The sequence below is a fragment of the Meleagris gallopavo genome, chromosome 10 (genome assembly GCF_905368555.1).
Source record: "Meleagris gallopavo chromosome 10, MGAL_WU_HG_1.1, whole genome shotgun sequence".
NCBI classification, from domain to species: domain Eukaryota; kingdom Metazoa; phylum Chordata; class Aves; order Galliformes; family Phasianidae; genus Meleagris; species Meleagris gallopavo.
This window is the reverse complement of record NC_139413.1, coordinates 21378204-21395939: the sequence shown is the minus strand read 5'-3', so window position 1 is coordinate 21395939 and position 17736 is coordinate 21378204. Positions and strand designations below refer to the sequence as shown.

Here is a 17736-nt window from a genome sequence, read left to right as displayed (position 1 = left end):
GGACTCCATCCAACTTGGCCTTAGGCACCTCCAGGAATGGGGCACCCACAATTTCTCTGCGCGTTGAGGTTCTTAACTGTGTAGCTACAGACATTTTCCTTTAAAATTGCCCTGTAAACTGGATTTGGATGCTTAGTGCTTGGCTTTTCCCAGCAGCATTACCTGTAGTTCTTATTTCCTTGCCAACCCAGGGCAGAGTTCAATTCTGAGGCTCTCTGAGATGGAGAGACCAGGAACACAACCCTGGAGGTGATTAAGGTCAGGTTGGGTGGAGCCCTGGGCAGCTGGGGGGCAATCAGCCCAAAGCAGGGGGCTGGACCTGGGTGAGCTTTAAGGTTTCTTTCAATCCAGCTCTTCTATGGTTCTATGAGCTCCCCAAAACACCAGGTATGACTCCTCTACTTACAGAAAGATCTCCCCCAGGCCAGCCTTGTAAAGTTATCTCATTGCTTCAGAATGAAGATGACAAAGCTATCATGAATGCAGTGGCACAGAACATCCACGCTAATTAAGTTGGCCCTATTAGATATAACTAAATAAACTGACCAAAAAAAAAAAAAAAAAAAAGCATGACATTCACTGCTGTCGAATTACCAACGCAGCAGATCTGTAACAGAAAGCTATCCCAAAATAATAATAAAAGAAAAATATCCCATAAAGAAACTAAGTTACACCACTGAAATGATTAACATGCTTTTTAAGCAAAAAAGTCTTTCAAACCACAGGAAACATTGCACAGCCTATGAGTGACACTTGCGATCTGCATCCTCCTCTGTGCGAACCTTGCACCCCTCCTTGTGGTACATCGAAGCAATTGCTTTGTGAGCAAAAATCGTACTTCCAAGAGCCTGTGGGGCCACTTCCCAAAAAAAGTGGAGCCAAAAACCCGAGCCAGCTTTTCACTTCTGGCTCCTCCAAACATTGTCTTCTCCACGTTGTGAATGTCTACAGGCTAGAGACAGGAATGACTCTCCCTCTCACTAATAGTCAAACATAAGCACGTGTGTCAAACATAATTAAAGAGGAGAGTGTAGATGTGCATGTCACACTGGAACAGCTAAATTACTCAATCTTGATGTTTGCTTAAAGGTTACTTTTGAATGAAGGCTGCTTGTAGAACAAATAACAGATGGTGAAGGCATCCGTCATGAATTTCTGCAGTTAGCAGAAAATCCTGGTACTTTTCTTAAAGAATACACATAAATTTGTGGGATGTCTATTGCTGGAAGCAACCTGCTCTCACCAACAAGAACTTGTGGAGCTTCCTTGGATGCTGAAGTCACACCTGGTGAGCCAAATGCAATGCTTGCTTCGGGAACAGCGCTTCAAACCTGAGCTCTAGGTCACAAGGAAGTAGTAAAATGCATTTAGAAACTTTTAAATTAAAAAGAATACAGTAAAACTATCCCTATTTCCAACAACAGAGGTATTTGGGTTAAAATGCACCACGGACACTGGGATATTTGGTGATTTCAGCTGGGCCTGGCTGCCACAACAGTGGAATGCCTGAAGCATTCACCTGAAAAGATAGCTCTGTGCTCAGCCAGGAAAGAACTCCACCACACGTTCCATCCTCCAAATACCTTGAGAGATTCTGGCAGTCCCTGAAGCTTCCATGGTAGATTAAGCTTCACTCCTAAGACTTGACCCAACTGACAAGTTATTCCAAAGCACCTTTTTCACATCTCACAGGACTAAATGAAAAAGTGTGCTGAGGAGTTTAGCTTTGCACAAGCAGATCTGCTGCATAAGACACCATTTCCATGTAGCATCACATATCATTACACTTACCCTGACAGCTGACCAGCAATCAGTCAGCCTTTGCCATTTCTTTGCCATTTCTTACCATACAGGAACTGCATTGTGCTAAAAAGCCCTCAAGAATAGAGCAGATAATATCTTTTGGGATGGTGCCTTGCCTTTTTTTTTTTGTCTCACTACAGCATGAAACTGACCCAAACCCTCCTATTTGAGAATAAGAAAGAAAAAGCACAACTCAAACTGGTATTTGGTTTAGGATTGAATGTTTTGCACAGTGCTTAAGGAGCATTTTAGACAAAAGCGAGCTTTCTGCCAAATATCTGTGGGGGAAGAGAACATTTCTCTTTTGCTGTCTGAATGCAGTTATAAAGAAGGATGACAAAGTAGCCTGGCATTGCTGTTCACAGTGAAAAAAAAGCTATGTATCTAGCTCTCCACAAGAATGGCTCCATTTGTCTTCATTCTGCCCAGCTTTGCTTCCACAGCTTTTCCTTAAAGACAGATTCTCATCCCTGCAGCTTCTGGAACTCCAGGTGGAAATGACAACAAGGGAAGAGAGCCAGCTTCAGGGCAGGGAAAGCATCTGTATGAATTTCTCTCCAGCATAATTGGGAAAAGATGAGCTAGGTTAAATACAAGCATCACTGCTGAATAGGATAGATGTATATCTAAAGCTGAAGTCTGATTAGCGAAGCAGAATTGACTGAACTTCCATAAGCATCTTTACTCCCCTCATTCATCTCACTCACTTCCACCAAAGCATAACAGGTCGCTGCTAGTTCAATGCCTACTGATTGAGATTTTCACATGCAATTCCTGCTAAGCTCTCTGCTAAAAGCCTGATGGACAGATCTGATCTCACTCACAGGAGAAAAGCACACAGGTACTACAAAGATTTCTTACAGTTTAAAAAAAAATAAAATACCACCACGTGCTCAACAATGTCAGTTTTGTAGCAGATTAGGCACCTAGCTCACTGGCAGAAACAGTCGTAGGCTGAAGGTACATAAAGATTTTGCTTCTTTTGCAAAGAACAAAGATTGGTAAGAGCAACTCTTCGCCATCCCAAAGAGAATCTGCAATTCAGAAGGGTAAGGAAAAGACATTAAAAGGCAAAAAGCAAAGAGGATAGAGAATACTTCAGCTGAGCAGATTAGCAGATGCAATAAAGACATCTATTGTTACCAACAGCAACACTCTACAGACCACAGGCTGAAAACCACCATCTTAAACTAAGCAATCCAGGAAAAAATAGCTGAGAGCAGCAGGATTAAATTCATCTATGCCCCCATATCTGCCTGGAAGATTTGTAAAGGTCTGCAGATCAAAAGAGGGTGAGAGCTGCTGCTCTATGAAATCAAATCTTAATATTTTTGTTGCTGTCTCCTTTGTTATCCGATTAGCTGAATCGTCTTTGCATCATCTTGCAGTTTTCACTCTCAGCTGTTACTTTTGGGATCTTCAGACTGTGGCGAGCACACAGCCCCAGGTGAGCAGCATCCAAGCACTGCTGCAGCTCCAAGAATCTGTTCTTCTTACCTAAACAGGCAGCCAACTGGGTGGTCATAGACTGCAGCTCTCAAAGACATCTGCTTCAGAACAGGGAGCAGACTGGTGCTGAACTTGAAAACTCAGTATAGTAGTAAGTCACTCATCTGTAACGTAGGATCCTAACTGCTGTCAGCTTCAGAACTGCCAACTGATAACAGTTAGCAGCCCTGGTCTGAACTGAGGATCTTTCAACTTCACTCTCCCGTTCTCCTCAGTTCAGCCTGGGCAGCAGCACAACCCCCCCACTTAGATTTCTCCTTCTAAGACACAGCATTTTGCATAAGATCTCAGAACACCCTCAAGAAACCCTTTTAAAAATAAATGCTGCTAGTGGGGAATGCCTTACTTTGACACGATACTCAACTCCATGCTTCAGTTTTTCTCCATGCTGGTCTCTCCTCCTGCCCTCACACACCCACCAAACCAGCACTGTTCAGGCAGGGATTTTTAGTTCAAGTCTTCATGGGAGGGAAAAGCTTGCTGTAGGTCAAGCTAACACAGCCTTGCCCCTTTCCTCTGAGACTCCACACCCTCAGGTTTCAGCAAGTTTCTGAAAAGATATTCGCTTGTCTTACCAGAAGAAAGATACTTATACTGCTGGAAAATTCCCTGCTCTTCCCAGTTCTTTTCAGACCTGCTGTGCAAATCTTTCCAGAATAAGGTTTTAACACCAGCATGTTGTTTACTGAAAACCTATGGGTGAATAAATAGAGGTTTGTCATAAAATGCATTATGTGAAATGCGAGGACTTAAAATTAGCCTGGCAGCCTCTCAGGTTTTTTTTTGTGTGTGTGTGAGTGTGCGTGTTTGTTTTTAAAAAACACAAATACCACATCACACTATGCCAGTCCTGCTTGCACTGACATCCAAAACAGCTTTGTTGCTCCTGAAGTAGAACCAAGACCGGTGTCCAACAGCAAGTCCTCAACCAATACATTTGATAAGTACTGTAAAATGAAGAAAAGCTCCCTTAAGCACACAATTTCCAGCACTACCACTGTGAAAAGAATAAATTGACAAATCTATACAAGCAAGAAAAGATACCAATTCCACAGGCATTAGCTTGATCTTATCCATTGCCAAACAAGGTCTTGAGGACTTCAGTTTTGATGGGAAAAGCTGAACTTCTATAGACACATCTGTGTGTATATATGCACGCTAGATGTATAAAGTGTACATATATACACACACACACACACACACAGCTATATCAAAAAATACACCTTACGGCAGAGAACTGTAAGCCAAGCACTTATATTCAGCCACAGAACAAAATTTATTGTATCTTCTCCAATTCTTTGTACAGTTTTGCTGCTAAAAGGGCATGACACATTGGCATACTACCTTTAATCTTCATTTCAATGTGAACTCCAACTTGAAAGAACTGGTAACAATTAATGGCATCTTAAATAAATAAAATGACAAAAAATATCTAGCCTTTGCACAGACACATTACAATCCACTCCAAATTCAATATTGCTGAAACATTATTTCTTAAAAAACAAAGTGAACAAAACCAACTTTGCTATAAAGGTTTTGCTTGTTTCAGCACTTAAATACATAAAAGTATATGATGAGAAAACAACTGTTCTCAGCAGAATCTGCAAGAGCCAGTAACTTAGAAAGAAAACTTATTAAATCTCTAAGTAGATTAAGGAATCCTGCTTGAAGTCTTCTTGAAAAAAAAAATCTTGATTTTAGCCTTCACATTAAAACAGTTTGACTGGATCCTATCCTATGTCAGCATACGTACAGAATAAGATTTACATTCCATGATTTATTTATTTAAGGGAAAATCCGTAAAGCAAAAGCATTAGCCTCCCACACTCACAGCAGTAGTCATGGTCCATATATTCTGCAGTAGTAAACAGGTATTTGTGCTCAGTACTCTGCTAAAACTACCACTGAACCAGAAAAGATACTGTAGTTTACCTTTTATTTCTGTACTTATCTCTTACTCAGTCCAACAGCCTCAAGAACCTCAGCAAAATGAGAACTCACGCACATACAAATCTGCCAGCACAGAACAGATCACAGCATGAGGACCAACACATCTGATTCTCATTAGAAGCTAGGCTAAATTTGAAGCTTCCTTTAAATAGAGAGTAATCAATAAAGAAAAGCTGAACCCCGACATTTCCAAGCTGTAACTGGCAATATCCATTAGCATATCACACACCAATTACAGTGTCAGTTAATGTAGCGAGACAAATTGTATCACTAAAATTAGTTAAAACACCCATCCTCCACTCTTCTGGGGCTTTCTTCAGAGAAAGCTCAGGGTGTGCAAGGAATGCGTGGTTGGGCCCCCACAGACCTGTGCATACTAGTCTGATGGGAGGTGGGGAGAGGGGGTTACTTTAAACAAAGGGCAGGATTACACATCTGTACAAATATTTAAAACACTGTTTGTTTCAGGTAGGTATCTGCTTCTCCCAAATATAATGGCATCTGACTGCACTAATTCAAGAGAATGTGGTAAAGCACGATCAAATCTGTTTAAGGGAACAGAGCTTCCTTCTGCAAGATATATTCCTTTTTGCTGGCCACATCATAACAAAAGTGCAATATTTATAATCTTCTCAAACAAACAGTTATTAAAATTATACAATTTTAGGGAAACAAATTCACAAGTTTAACCATAAAAATATTTCCCCAGGTAATAAACCTTAAAGCGTTCAGTTATACAGTATTGCAATAATTATAATACAGAAAATCCCTTCTACTACAAAAGACAGAACTGTTAGAAGAATTTGCTTCATGTACACTATTTAATAGTTTTGCAGCTTGCGAAGGCCGTGCTCCAATTAAGAACAAAACTATCATTCAAAATAAATGAGTATGGAAATACTGACCTGACTTAAAAACTGATACCCTCAGCATTTTGGAAATGAAGACAAGGCATAGCCCAGGGCCATGTCAATCCAGGTAGTCAAGAATTTACAAGACAGTTTACACCCAGAATCATAAGACAGCACCATTTTCCATTAAGTACTCTGTATGTCTATTGCTGAACTGCATATTAAATAGTTTTGTGAGAACTACAAAAGCAGATTCTCATACTAACTGCAGTTTTACCTACAGAATCCATGCCTGGGGATAACAGAGAACTTGGTGACAAAAATTACACTCTGGAAAAAAAAAAAAAAAAAAAAAAAAAAAACAAGTACCCTCAATTTGGTCCAAGCATCCAAAAGACAAACAAGGGCATTGCTTAATGCTGCTGCTTAACTGATCATTAAGAAGAATAGGTGTATGGCAATAAGGATCAAGAAGGGCTGCCTATGGTAGGCACAGAACTGTGACAGAACAGTCTCTTCAGAGAGATGTTTTAACTCTGGTTTTGCTGTGTGAGCAACTGAACTTACACTAATGGAGAACCACAAAACTCATAACTATAGCCACAAGAAAAGATTTCCTATTAAAAAAAGATCTATTTTTAATTAACTGCTTTTCCAATTGTGATTTGATATGTGAAAAGAAAAAAAAAACACACAAAAAAAAACCCCAACATAAAACAATTACAAAGTGTGGACTGCAGTAGCAGCTATTCAAGCAAGATTCAAGCACAAATTTAAACGATCTTCCAAGCTGGAAATTAGCCTTCTTTGTCAAATATTTGTACAACTTTTTCGAAGACCTAAAAAGAAAGAGAAGATTATTAGTTTTATGAAGTGTTAGGTAAACAGTCACTTGAAATTAATTTGGAACACAGTAATTGATAGCATTTAAAGATGGTTTTCCTAGAATTTCTACTAATCATTTAGTAGAAAAAATTTGAATCAGTTCTAGGAAATGGAGACTTAATATTAAGTATTTCAAAGTTCATAAAAGTGGAAAAAAAAGCCAAGAACAACAAACTGTTACACAGAAACACCAAAAATATGGTTAGTCCAGCTCATGTTCAAACAGAAATTGATTTCTTAGTTATTCCCATCTCAATCAGTTCTTCAAGAGAAAAATTGAAAGTTCTACAACCTCCACCAGTAACGAACACCAGTAACAAACTGACTTCACCAGCCATACACACATCTAAGAAAAACACCATCAATACATACCCTGCTACTGTCACCTCCATATTTTTTGGCTTATATACTTACTTCATCAACCGATTTAGAGGCATCTACTCTTCTAACTTTTCCCATTCTCTCATATAAGTCTATTATAGGCCTAGTAGACTGCAGATATGTGTGAATTCTAGGAGAAAGCAAAGGAGAGGGAAAAAAAAAAAAAAAAAGCATTACATAATAGAATTAAAAGAAAAGAGAACTGAAATGTTTAGGATACAGTACCTCTTTTCCAGACTCTCCCGATTATCGTCACTCCTGCCACTGCTCTTGCCTCTTTCAAGACAGCGACCGATGCATATCTACAAAATAAGCATCAAAAGAACCATCACAACCAGGAACATAACATGCTATCTGAAAAGCAGGAACAAACAAAAAATCCTGAATTAATAGCACACCTTTGAAAAAAAAAAAATCTAAATAGGCCTGATGCTCAAATACTTCCACATTCGATGTACGTAACCCAGAATTCACACAGAGTTAAATAGTGAAAACAAAAGAAACATCTAGTTCTGTGGTGTGCAATTAAGTTAAACAGTAATCTATTTATGAGAAAATTGGATCAAAAAAAGAGGAAAGATTTAAGATGTTCGGATTTTTTTGTATCAGTTTTTATCCCTCAAGAGCACTGCCATATTTTAAAGACAGCATACCATGGCATTTGTTAAAGGACCAATTGTAAAACTGACAAAAAGTTCTTAAAATCTAATGACTTGCTGAGTAAAATGTTGATCATTGGGTACCTACACCACAGCTCACAACTACGAAAATTAAGATGTATGCTGTCACCACTTCAGAATTAAAGCAAACATTGCTATTAAATTGATTTCTGACTGAACAAGTACTCTGAAATCCTTAAGAGTAAACATAGCAGTGTCTTCTGACAATGAATCAAATAATTGTTTAATATATTTAAAGGTTTTATAAACTCTCCTTGAGAACGCAATTGTTTGAGTTGTTTCTTCAATGTAATTTATTTGTACAAGATTATACCAAGTGTAATTATCCACTTGCTATTTCAAAAGCCTGCAGTTTTTCATCTGCAAAAACAGGCTGCCAAAAATCCCCCAAACTCACTGACCATGTTTTATTTCTACTCCTACACCGGTGTATTAATACTGGAAGATTCTCTACCCAGCAGTTTTATTGTTCTTCTTGAATGATTCTCACAATACAGCAAGAAAGGAAGTTACAGCCTAACCCACTTCATTACCTCATTGTCGCAATCAAAAAAGAGAACAAAAGAAACATCCGCCTTTCCATCCATAGTCTTATTCCAGCCTTGAAGATTATCTTCATTTCTGGGAAACCCATCAATCAAGAACTTGTTCTTCTGGGAATTTGCAGCCATTGTTTGATCCATAGCCTGATAAAAGAATTCAAATCAAGACCTCCTGCACAGGCAACTGTTTATCAATTCCTTCATCACCTCCAAAGTATTCATATATTAAATTAAGAAATAATTATTGTAGATCTATTGCACACGGAATCACAGAATGGCCAGAGTTGGAAGGGACCTCGAGGATCATGGGAATCTCCAACCCCCTGCCACATGCAGGGCCACCAACCCCCACATTTAATACTAGACCAGGCTGCTCAGGACCCTATCCAATCTGGCCTTTAACACCGTTAGGGACCGGGCATCCACAACCTCTCTGGGCAGCCTGTTCCAGCACCTCACCACTCTCTCTGTAAAGAACTTGCAGATTTACAATGTATTTTTTTTGTTTCACCTTCAACCCATTCTAATTACTTCATTGATGAAGCAATGGAGCTTCCTTTCAAACTGACTACACTATTTCATTATGCTTAAAATTTTTTAAAGCCTAACTTTAAAAGTTTATACTCTACAATATTGTGTAACAGCACATTGCAGTACAAGATGCTAAACTGTCCCCTGTCTAGAGTTAATGCAAACCAAAACAACTCCAAAGAAATTCAGCTGAACGAGCAAAAGAAGCCTCTTCCATCTCAAAAGAGATATTCTGATTATTTTCCTGGACATCTAATACAGATAAAGATTGGAACTTTTCCTTCCACAGGAACATTAGCAGGTGATCTTCTCCTCTCCTTCACTTGACTATTCTGATAAAATAGAGGTAACAGGGACAGTTCTTTCAAAATACTGCCGCTGCTTTGTCACTTAGTCCGCAAGAGTGAACCAGCAAGGAAACAGCTCTTTCTTTCCTTACCCTCTTCAACAAGCTGATTGTTATTTCAACTGGTACGATTTCCCCCTCCTTAATGTAGTTCTCAATGAGTTCTCCATACTGTGAGCCTGGCCTTTTCCGTTCGTCTCGAAGGAGGTCGCCAGCAGAAAGGTGCGTGTAGCCGTACTTCTGAAAAGTGCAAAAGAAACAGGCACAGATACCCTTGAATTAGTGCACATGCAAACTTACATCAGTCGTCAGTATCAGCCACATTTATCTTTGTCTTACGACAGGAAAGTACAGGAAACTGCAGCTTGCTAGTGACAGATGTATTCCACCTTCAGGATGCACAGAAAGCACAATGAGAGATTCCTGGGCAAAACAGTCAGCAGGGCCTCGGACAGACATTCATGTCCTGTTTCCAAAGGTAGCACCGTCACATTTGGAAATACGATGGTCTCAAAGTCCCCAGGGTGTTTCTTGAAATGCCGCATTGTACAATGAGACGTTTAACAAACTCCAGATTCTCTCTGAGCTACACCCTCTCCTACACAATTTTACTGCTTAGCTTCTTCACTTCCTAAATCATGACTTGATCTATTGACTAATAACTACCAAAACATTTTTACAGCACGCACTGCAAACAGCAGAGATCAGGTCCAAGTCTACTGATTTGAGATCAGCATGCAGGAAAACATCAAACACCACGACCCTCTTCTTTCACCTCAAAGAAAAGTTGAAAGCTTTGCTAATGCAAAATGCTGGTGAAAGTTGTTATAATTGAATTTCTCAGGCATGTACAATCATGAATAGACAACTAGTGCAAAGCTACAAATGTGTTGTTGTAAAAAACACAGATGTGCTGTTATAATGGAAAATTCAGAGCACAAAACAACCCTTTGCTCAGCTCATTTAATACCACCAGAAAACTAACCAAGCACACTCCTTGGGCAAGTATACTACATAAAAACAGGCATAAAGACATCTCCTTGATGAATACTTCAACTAAACTGGCAATAAAACAGCTAAGCTAGCCATACACCACAAACAGAATACACCTATACATACTTGTCCTAAAGTTTTCACACAAAACAAAAACAGCAGCAAATTACTTCAGGGTTATCAGCTTGGCTGCAGCAGCTTCCAAAGCAAATTTCAAAAATGGTGCCTGAACAGGATAATCAATGTGACTAAATGCATGTTAGGGCTGTGAACTTGGGATTTACAAACTTGGTGACTGGACTAAGTACAACAGAAATATTACACAACCCACTAAGTGGCTTTAGAAACATTTCTGTTGCTTTCCAATTTCACCCACAAAAGCATGGAAAGTTTGTTCTGCATAGTTATAATTTAAGAAGGGATATAATTACCTAAATCTCCAAAATGCTACACATCTGGAAAGAAAAGGAAACAAGATTTTGCTTTAAGTAACTGTGAAGAAAAACCTCTGCTGACATCCTCTGTAAGCTCACTGTACTCCTGCTTTCATGTGCATTGCATTTGGATATGCTTATTTAACTACAAATCTGCATATTAACTATGGACTACAGACACTGTAAACCAGAGTAAATCTTTTCTCTTAAGCAGGAAACCTTACTCTGCCGAGCCCTGAATTAACACGGACTTCTCTATACAGTCCGTGAACGATGGTATTTTTAACATTAAATTCCTATGCAGAAGAAAACAGGAGGAAAATATAATCCCTTCTGTTTCAGAGGATTACCAACCCATTTCATTTTCTTTGGCATGTCCCTTCTCATGCAGAAAAAGGAAGTGGAGTCAGGCAATTTTTGGAATTTTCTGTCATTTGCAACAGCAAGCTGGATTATTTCTTAAGGGCTGAATGGGAAAGTAAAAGATAGAAGTGCTTCAGAGCACTGTTGTATAAATGGAGTTGTTTTAGATAATAGTAAATTGTCTTCCAGAGTAACCTCCAGAATGTATTAGCCAGGCAGTTACATAAACAAATTTCTCCTTCAGTGGCATAACATCTATTTGTTAACTGCATGGAGTGCCGGAGCCAAAGACAACATGTCAGCTTAAACAACACCAACAGCACAGACAGAGGCTGAACTGCTGCTCCACGCACAGCAGGCTTCAGAGATGCAGTGCTCATGCTGCCCTCGCCAGTCTGAATGAAGCCACGTTTCCAGGACACAATGTCTTCTTTCATCTCAGGCAAGACAAACCCTCAGCAAGCGTCCTGAGCTGGACCAAATCTCAGCCTCCCCAAGAGCTTGCAAAAGAGATTGCAATGTTCCTGCACAACAGCTGGGGCAAAGCACTCACGTCTTACAATCTGCACCGTGCCAGCACGACTTCCAGAAGAGCCAAGTACATCTTGCAACAAGCTCCATCCCAGGGATTACAGCAACCACTGCCTAGGCCTTCTCCTCGCAATCAGAAAGGGATGGTTGTAGCTTCCAAGTAATGAAAAAGCAGTTTTTTCAGTTCTTAAAGAATGCATATATGTTAGATTCATGACGTTAGCAGAGGGCTGAAAGGACAACTTAAATCAGAAACAAGCTTAAACCAAGTAATTCAAACTAGTTGGATGTCAAGCACCCAAAATCTGAAGAGATTTTCAGAGAACAGAAAAGAAAATATTCTAAGATATATCTCATACATAAGTTTTCCACTATGCCAGCTGGCAGGCATGTTCTGTGACAAAACACTAAATCAGTATGCAGCTACCAAACAAGCTATTTTCATTGTTTTCAAAAATGTTTTTATATTTGGGGAACCATAATCCAGTCTCTGACAAAAATTAGCTGTCAACAAAAGACAAAATCTCATCTGTCTTCAGCACCAGTCAGACACCTTCCTCCTTCGCTTTCAAAGGTCACAGCAGAGTAGAAAGGCAAGTCCAAATCTCCAACAATCCCAGCTGAGAGATTTTCCTTAGAACAGCATTTAGCAGTGCTCTATAAAACAGAGGAAACCACAGTTTGCTTGTTCTTTTATACAAAGACCTGGAAAAGGCAGTCCCCACTCAGCAGGGCAAACACGGAGAAGTTGCGAATCCTGGCTGACAGTCCATAGACAGAACAAGTTTTACTTACTGTAAATACAATAAATAGATTAATATCAACTACAGATGAGAACAGATGAGTCATATCTACGCCACTCCTGAATAGGGCAGAGTTCACTCTAGCAACTTTCTCCATGCAGTAGGACAGGATCAGCAGCACAGATCAGCTGCTGGGACTCCTCCCACTGCCAGCCTGCACAGGGCACAAGAGTTTCTTCCCAGCACAGCAGTATCCGGAGAGTATGAAACCTCCCTGAGTGAGCAGAAGCTAAGAAAAAGCAAAAAGCAAAACGAATTACCGCTCTGACCTTGAATCCTATCTTGGCTTATCATTGTTAATCCGAAAAATGAAAGTCAAAGGGCTAAACAAACAAAACACAAACTTTTATTGCCTCAGCTCCAGCTTGCCGAACCTTAAGCAATCTTACTAAACAACCACAGCTTGCTATATTTTCTCAGGTGTGCTCTTGGAGAACTAGTTAAATAAAAATAGAACCTTGGAAGGCACGCAGTCCTCATACTTTTATTTCTTTCTTTCTTTCTTTCTTTTTTTAAATCTAAAATGTTTTGTCTGTGCCATCAACACGTGGAAAGAGAACTTAAGGCATAAATCGTATTGCAATAGCAGCCCTCCTGTCCGCTTGGTTCCAGCCAAAAGCTATTTTCCTAGTTAGAGATGTTCTTCTGCCTCTGGGGAAAAACAAAACACAAAGCAAAATAAAACAACACAAAAAACACAAACCCACACCACATTAACAAAACAAAACACACAAAGGAGATCCCACTGACAGAGCCTCCGGAAAGAGGGGGCAAACAGAACACCCCAGCGCTGCAGGAATTTTGAGCTCAATGAGAAGGTTGAGAAAGCCCAAAATTCAATGCCCAGAAAGGAAGCCTGCATTCTGTGAAATGGAAGCATATAGGGAATAAATCTTTAGAGGAGAAAAGCAGATTTAAACAATCAAAACAGCTCCAAAGTTCAGGAATAAGAACTCACATTCCAGCAAACAATGATGAGAACTTCACAGCTAACTGGGCTACCAATACTTGGCACTCTTGGAAGAGATTTGAGAAATTGAGTTTAAAGTGAATAACTTATAAAACGTTTTTATTTCAAGAAAGTTAATGCTGTCTCTCAACAGACCTCCAGAAGACAGTTAACACATGACAACAAAAGCTAAACCTACTGCTGCTTCCAGAGGAGTGTTCCTGAAACAATGAGTTCTTTCCAAAGCTTTCTTCTCCCTAGAGAACCTCTTTATCATATATCCCAAAAGAACTTCACACCTTTTTCCATTTGGATACCAACTGACACTCTTACAGAAGGAGAAAGCTCAGCATCCCACTTGTTGGGATTCATTTTGGAATTCAACACAAACGTCCAGCACAGGCCTGTGGTCGAGACTGATTGCTTTTCGTGTGCACAGAGAAAGATGTCCTGCATACCCCAAACCTCCACAGTCACTTTGAAACAAAAACAAAAGAAACCAAATCACCCAACAACAAACAGAAAAAAAACAAAACAAAACAAAAAAGAACCCTATCAGTTGAAATCTTGCATAGAATGAATACTAAATACTTAGTTATCATGCTTCCCCCCCAAAGAAATCTTTGTGCTTCAGGTAAAGTTTGTAAAGATTTAAGCTTGAACTCAACAAAAGCTTTTTTTTTTTTTTTTTTTTGCAGATTTGAGGAATAAGGTATTTTTTCCTTGACTGCACCATAAATGTTTTTGTGAGGCAAAGTTCAGAAATCAGCAATAAAACACATTCATTTTGTCTTGCACACACACAGTAATCTCACCATCACAAAAGATATGACCTTCATGCACTTCATGGTGTTTATCTCAAGCACCTGCATTCATATACCATCTGAACTACCTTCTCAGATACTGTGCCTCACCCAACAAGCTATGCACCAGTCTCAAGTGACGTCAGAAGCTCCCTTAACTGTGGGAGGTGGCAGGAGTTCATCTGCAGAACTGGGAGAGAACAAGAACTTGAGGGAATTCTGCTTAATGTCTTCATAATAGGAAGAATTGGTCTAGAGCAGCATTTCTACTGCATTTACATTTCTGTGACAACACTGTGCACATACAGAATATACATGCTTTCTCTCCCTTATCAGCAGAAAGCAGGCAGGTTCAGCTGTCTCTTTAAACCTTAACTGCAAAAATAATAAAACCTCATCACTTACCTGTTGCTCCCTTTTGTACACTGTGTCAATACTCATTCCCAACTGTTACTGCAAATTCTTCCCTCACATCACTTCTCCACTTTGGTCCAAATACGACAGGAACACATCCCTAGGAGGGGCTCCACAAGCTGAGATTTTGGTTTGTGGGTGAAATCTGTATTTCCCAAGCACTATGACTGATACCAATTCATTTTCAGGCAACGTATAACAGTCAGCAAAACAATCACGACACTTTTTTTTGAGAAATCGTTCCTGGTTTAGTGGGCATGCTGGTGATGGGATGATGGTTGGACTAGATGATCTAAGTAGTCTTTTCTGACCTTATCAATTTTGATTCCAATTTGACTTCTACTCCACTGCTGCTGTTGTTTTTGAATAAGACCACTTGAAGCTAAAATCAAACAAGATCTCAGCTCAGCAAAGCGAGCCTCCTGCATGTGATGTGCTCTGTCCCAGATCTCCAGAATGTACAGCAACCGAGAAGTATTTATAGCGCATACTGACTTTTTGTTGAGCACAAACTTCAGATTTAGAGCAAGATACAGGATCAGATTCATTCCTAATGTAAAATAATATTAATCAGTCCACTCATACAACAAGGATGAATGAGGTTTATTATGACTCAGCTACAGCTCTGTGGCAAGCTGCCAACAGGGTCTAAAATCCAAACAAAACTACACGTTCAACCTGAAAGCAGCATTGATTGCATGAAGGCTGTTCAACTGCCTGCATCAGGGTTCTCATGGGGACTGTGAGGACCAGGCCAAAGGTGTGCGCTTAGAAAATCTATTGCTCAGCAGCACCTCAATTGCATTTCATCCATGTGTCCATGCTTGAGCTCTTTTTAAGATATTCCACCAGGTTCACCCCAGCCCAGACCTCCTCAGACCCTCTTTCCCAAAAAGCAAAGCCAGCGACTCCTGCACAGGATGTCAGGAGTGTCTTCTCATGCAGTGAATAGGATGTGCAAGTTTAGAGGAAGTCTGCATTTATTAGCTTTTGGACTTCTCTTGCTAGCCTCAAAAAGAAAATAAACACGGTACAAGCAAAGTGAATTTTGTTTCCATTTTTAGCTGCAGCTCCAGTTTGAGTAGAAATGACTTACTCCTATCAACACGGTCCTTACCGAATTATATTAACCTATAAAGCCAAAGGCATTTATACTTCTAAACACATGGCAACGGCCACATGAGGCATTTCAGCCCTGAGGCTCCACTCATGGTTTGGCAGAAGCCTTTAATGACAGCCTACAAAAATTCCCTGCAGTTTAAGCTCATTTGTTTGCTATATACCAGGGACAGAATTTGACCTTACCAAAAAGGCTTTACAAATGCTACGAACCTTTCATCCCCCCACTTAATGGAAGGAATAAGCCGGTTTGAATAACAGTCTATAATTTGAGGTTAAAGCCCTTCAGAACTCTGCATAATGGCATTTTTCATGCCATCATTTGATCATGTGATCAAATTCACATAACCGAGTTTTTCCATACACAGGACAGGGATTTAACAGCAGAGGGAACCTGCAGCATTAGAACTAGGACACACACGCCTGTGCCAGGCACTGGGGCTCTGTGCCTTGGTTGATTTCTTCCTTCCAATTAATAGATTTCAAAACATGGGCACTGCTGCAGCTCTGTCATTTCTTTCAGCGTGGATATGGACAAACCTCAAACCTTTGCAGATCTCAATGAGAAAAAGAATGTACAGCTGCCAGGGAAAAAAAAAACAAACAAAAAAAACCCCATACAAATCCAACATAGACATGTTTGGAAGCATCCAGGCATTAAATACTTCTGTAATTATCCACCAATAATGTGGATTACTGTGCAATTACTGCTGGGTTTGTATTTGTGCCCGAATACAATATTCACCTTCCTGCCTTTGTATTTGCTCTACCTCACATAGCTGTCAAAACGTATTTGGAAAACTGAAAATGGGTAAAATACAGCAGGAAGCCTCATCCAATAGCATCAGCTGAAAAGCGAGAGCAGCAGTAACCTTACAGAACACGTTTTGACCTCTACCACGGCACAGAGCAGCCTCCGTTCAGAAGGTGCAGCGCTGGCAGCAGCACAAGAGCCACCTCCCTGCCACGTCGCGCTGCCAGCTGCACGGGGCGCAGCCCTCGAGCCCTGCGAGCCGCAGCGCTGTCATTCACCGTCACCCACCGCCACCCAGCGCCGCGGCCTTTCGGCTCAGCCCCGGGCGCCGCAGGCAGCCACCTTCCCCTCGTTTCTGAGGGCGGCTGAGGCCGGACCCCGCGGCAGCCTACAACCCCCAGCGTGCCCCGCGGCAACGCCCGCAGAGCTCCCCGTAGCCCTGCCCTGGGACGTGTTGGGATATGTAGTCCCGCTGCCCTCCCCCTCCCACCAGCGCGGCGCCCGCTCCGCCGCCCTCACCTCCACGATGCGAGCGCACTGCGTCCCTTTACCCGCCCCGGGCCCGCCGAGGACGAAGACAACGACGGGCTTCATGAGGAGCAGGAGGCGACGGCGGAGCAGCAGCAGGACAGCGGTGGGCGCCGAGGCCGGGACCGGTGATGGGGCTGAAGCAGAACCGCCGACAGCCGCTGAGGTGTCCCCGCCGCCGCAATGTGCTTCCGGGTCCCCGGCGGCGCGCGCCGGGCGGGAGGGGCGGGGCTCGTGCACGCGGAGCCGGCAGCCGCTCGGCGGTTGGGCAACGTCCCGCGCTGCGCGCCGCTCTTTCCTTAGAACTCAGCGTGCAGCCTAGACCGAATCACCCGCCCCGCGCCTTGAGGACAGCCGGAATGGGGCGGGCCGCCTCACTTCTTAGGATCCGGCTCCGCTCCTCTAGGCCCGGCCCAGTGATGGCGGCGCCCGTGCTGCCATAGCAACGCTGTCGCGCCGGACTACGCATGCGCGCACACCGCCTCCTTGGACCGTTTATTGGAATGGGGCCGTTTTTAAATCCCCCTGCGCGCGCGCTGGCGGTTGGTTCCCCGGGGTGTGCTCCGA

At 41.5% G+C, this 17736-nt stretch overlaps 1 protein-coding gene across 2 annotated transcripts; it reads right to left on the bottom strand.

Moving 5' to 3' along the window:
- Window positions 1–4564: 4564 nt before the first annotated feature.
- On the bottom strand, window positions 4565–17604 carry CMPK1 (cytidine/uridine monophosphate kinase 1). Of its 2 annotated transcripts, none has more exons than XM_085231299.1 (6): window positions 17161–17604; window positions 9572–9718; window positions 8593–8745; window positions 7605–7681; window positions 7413–7509; window positions 4565–6952 (listed from the first exon to the last, which is right to left on the bottom strand). In XM_085231299.1, the coding sequence occupies exons 1-6, from the start codon at window positions 17233–17235 to the stop codon at window positions 6911–6913; spliced, it is 591 nt and encodes a 196-aa protein (XP_085087425.1). In that variant the 5' UTR covers window positions 17236–17604; the 3' UTR covers window positions 4565–6910. The 2 variants fall into 2 exon arrangements, with proteins under 2 accessions (XP_085087425.1, XP_085087424.1); XM_085231298.1 differs by lacking the exon at window positions 17161–17604 and adding an exon at window positions 12505–12663.
- Between the last annotated feature and the right edge of the window lie 132 nt (window positions 17605–17736).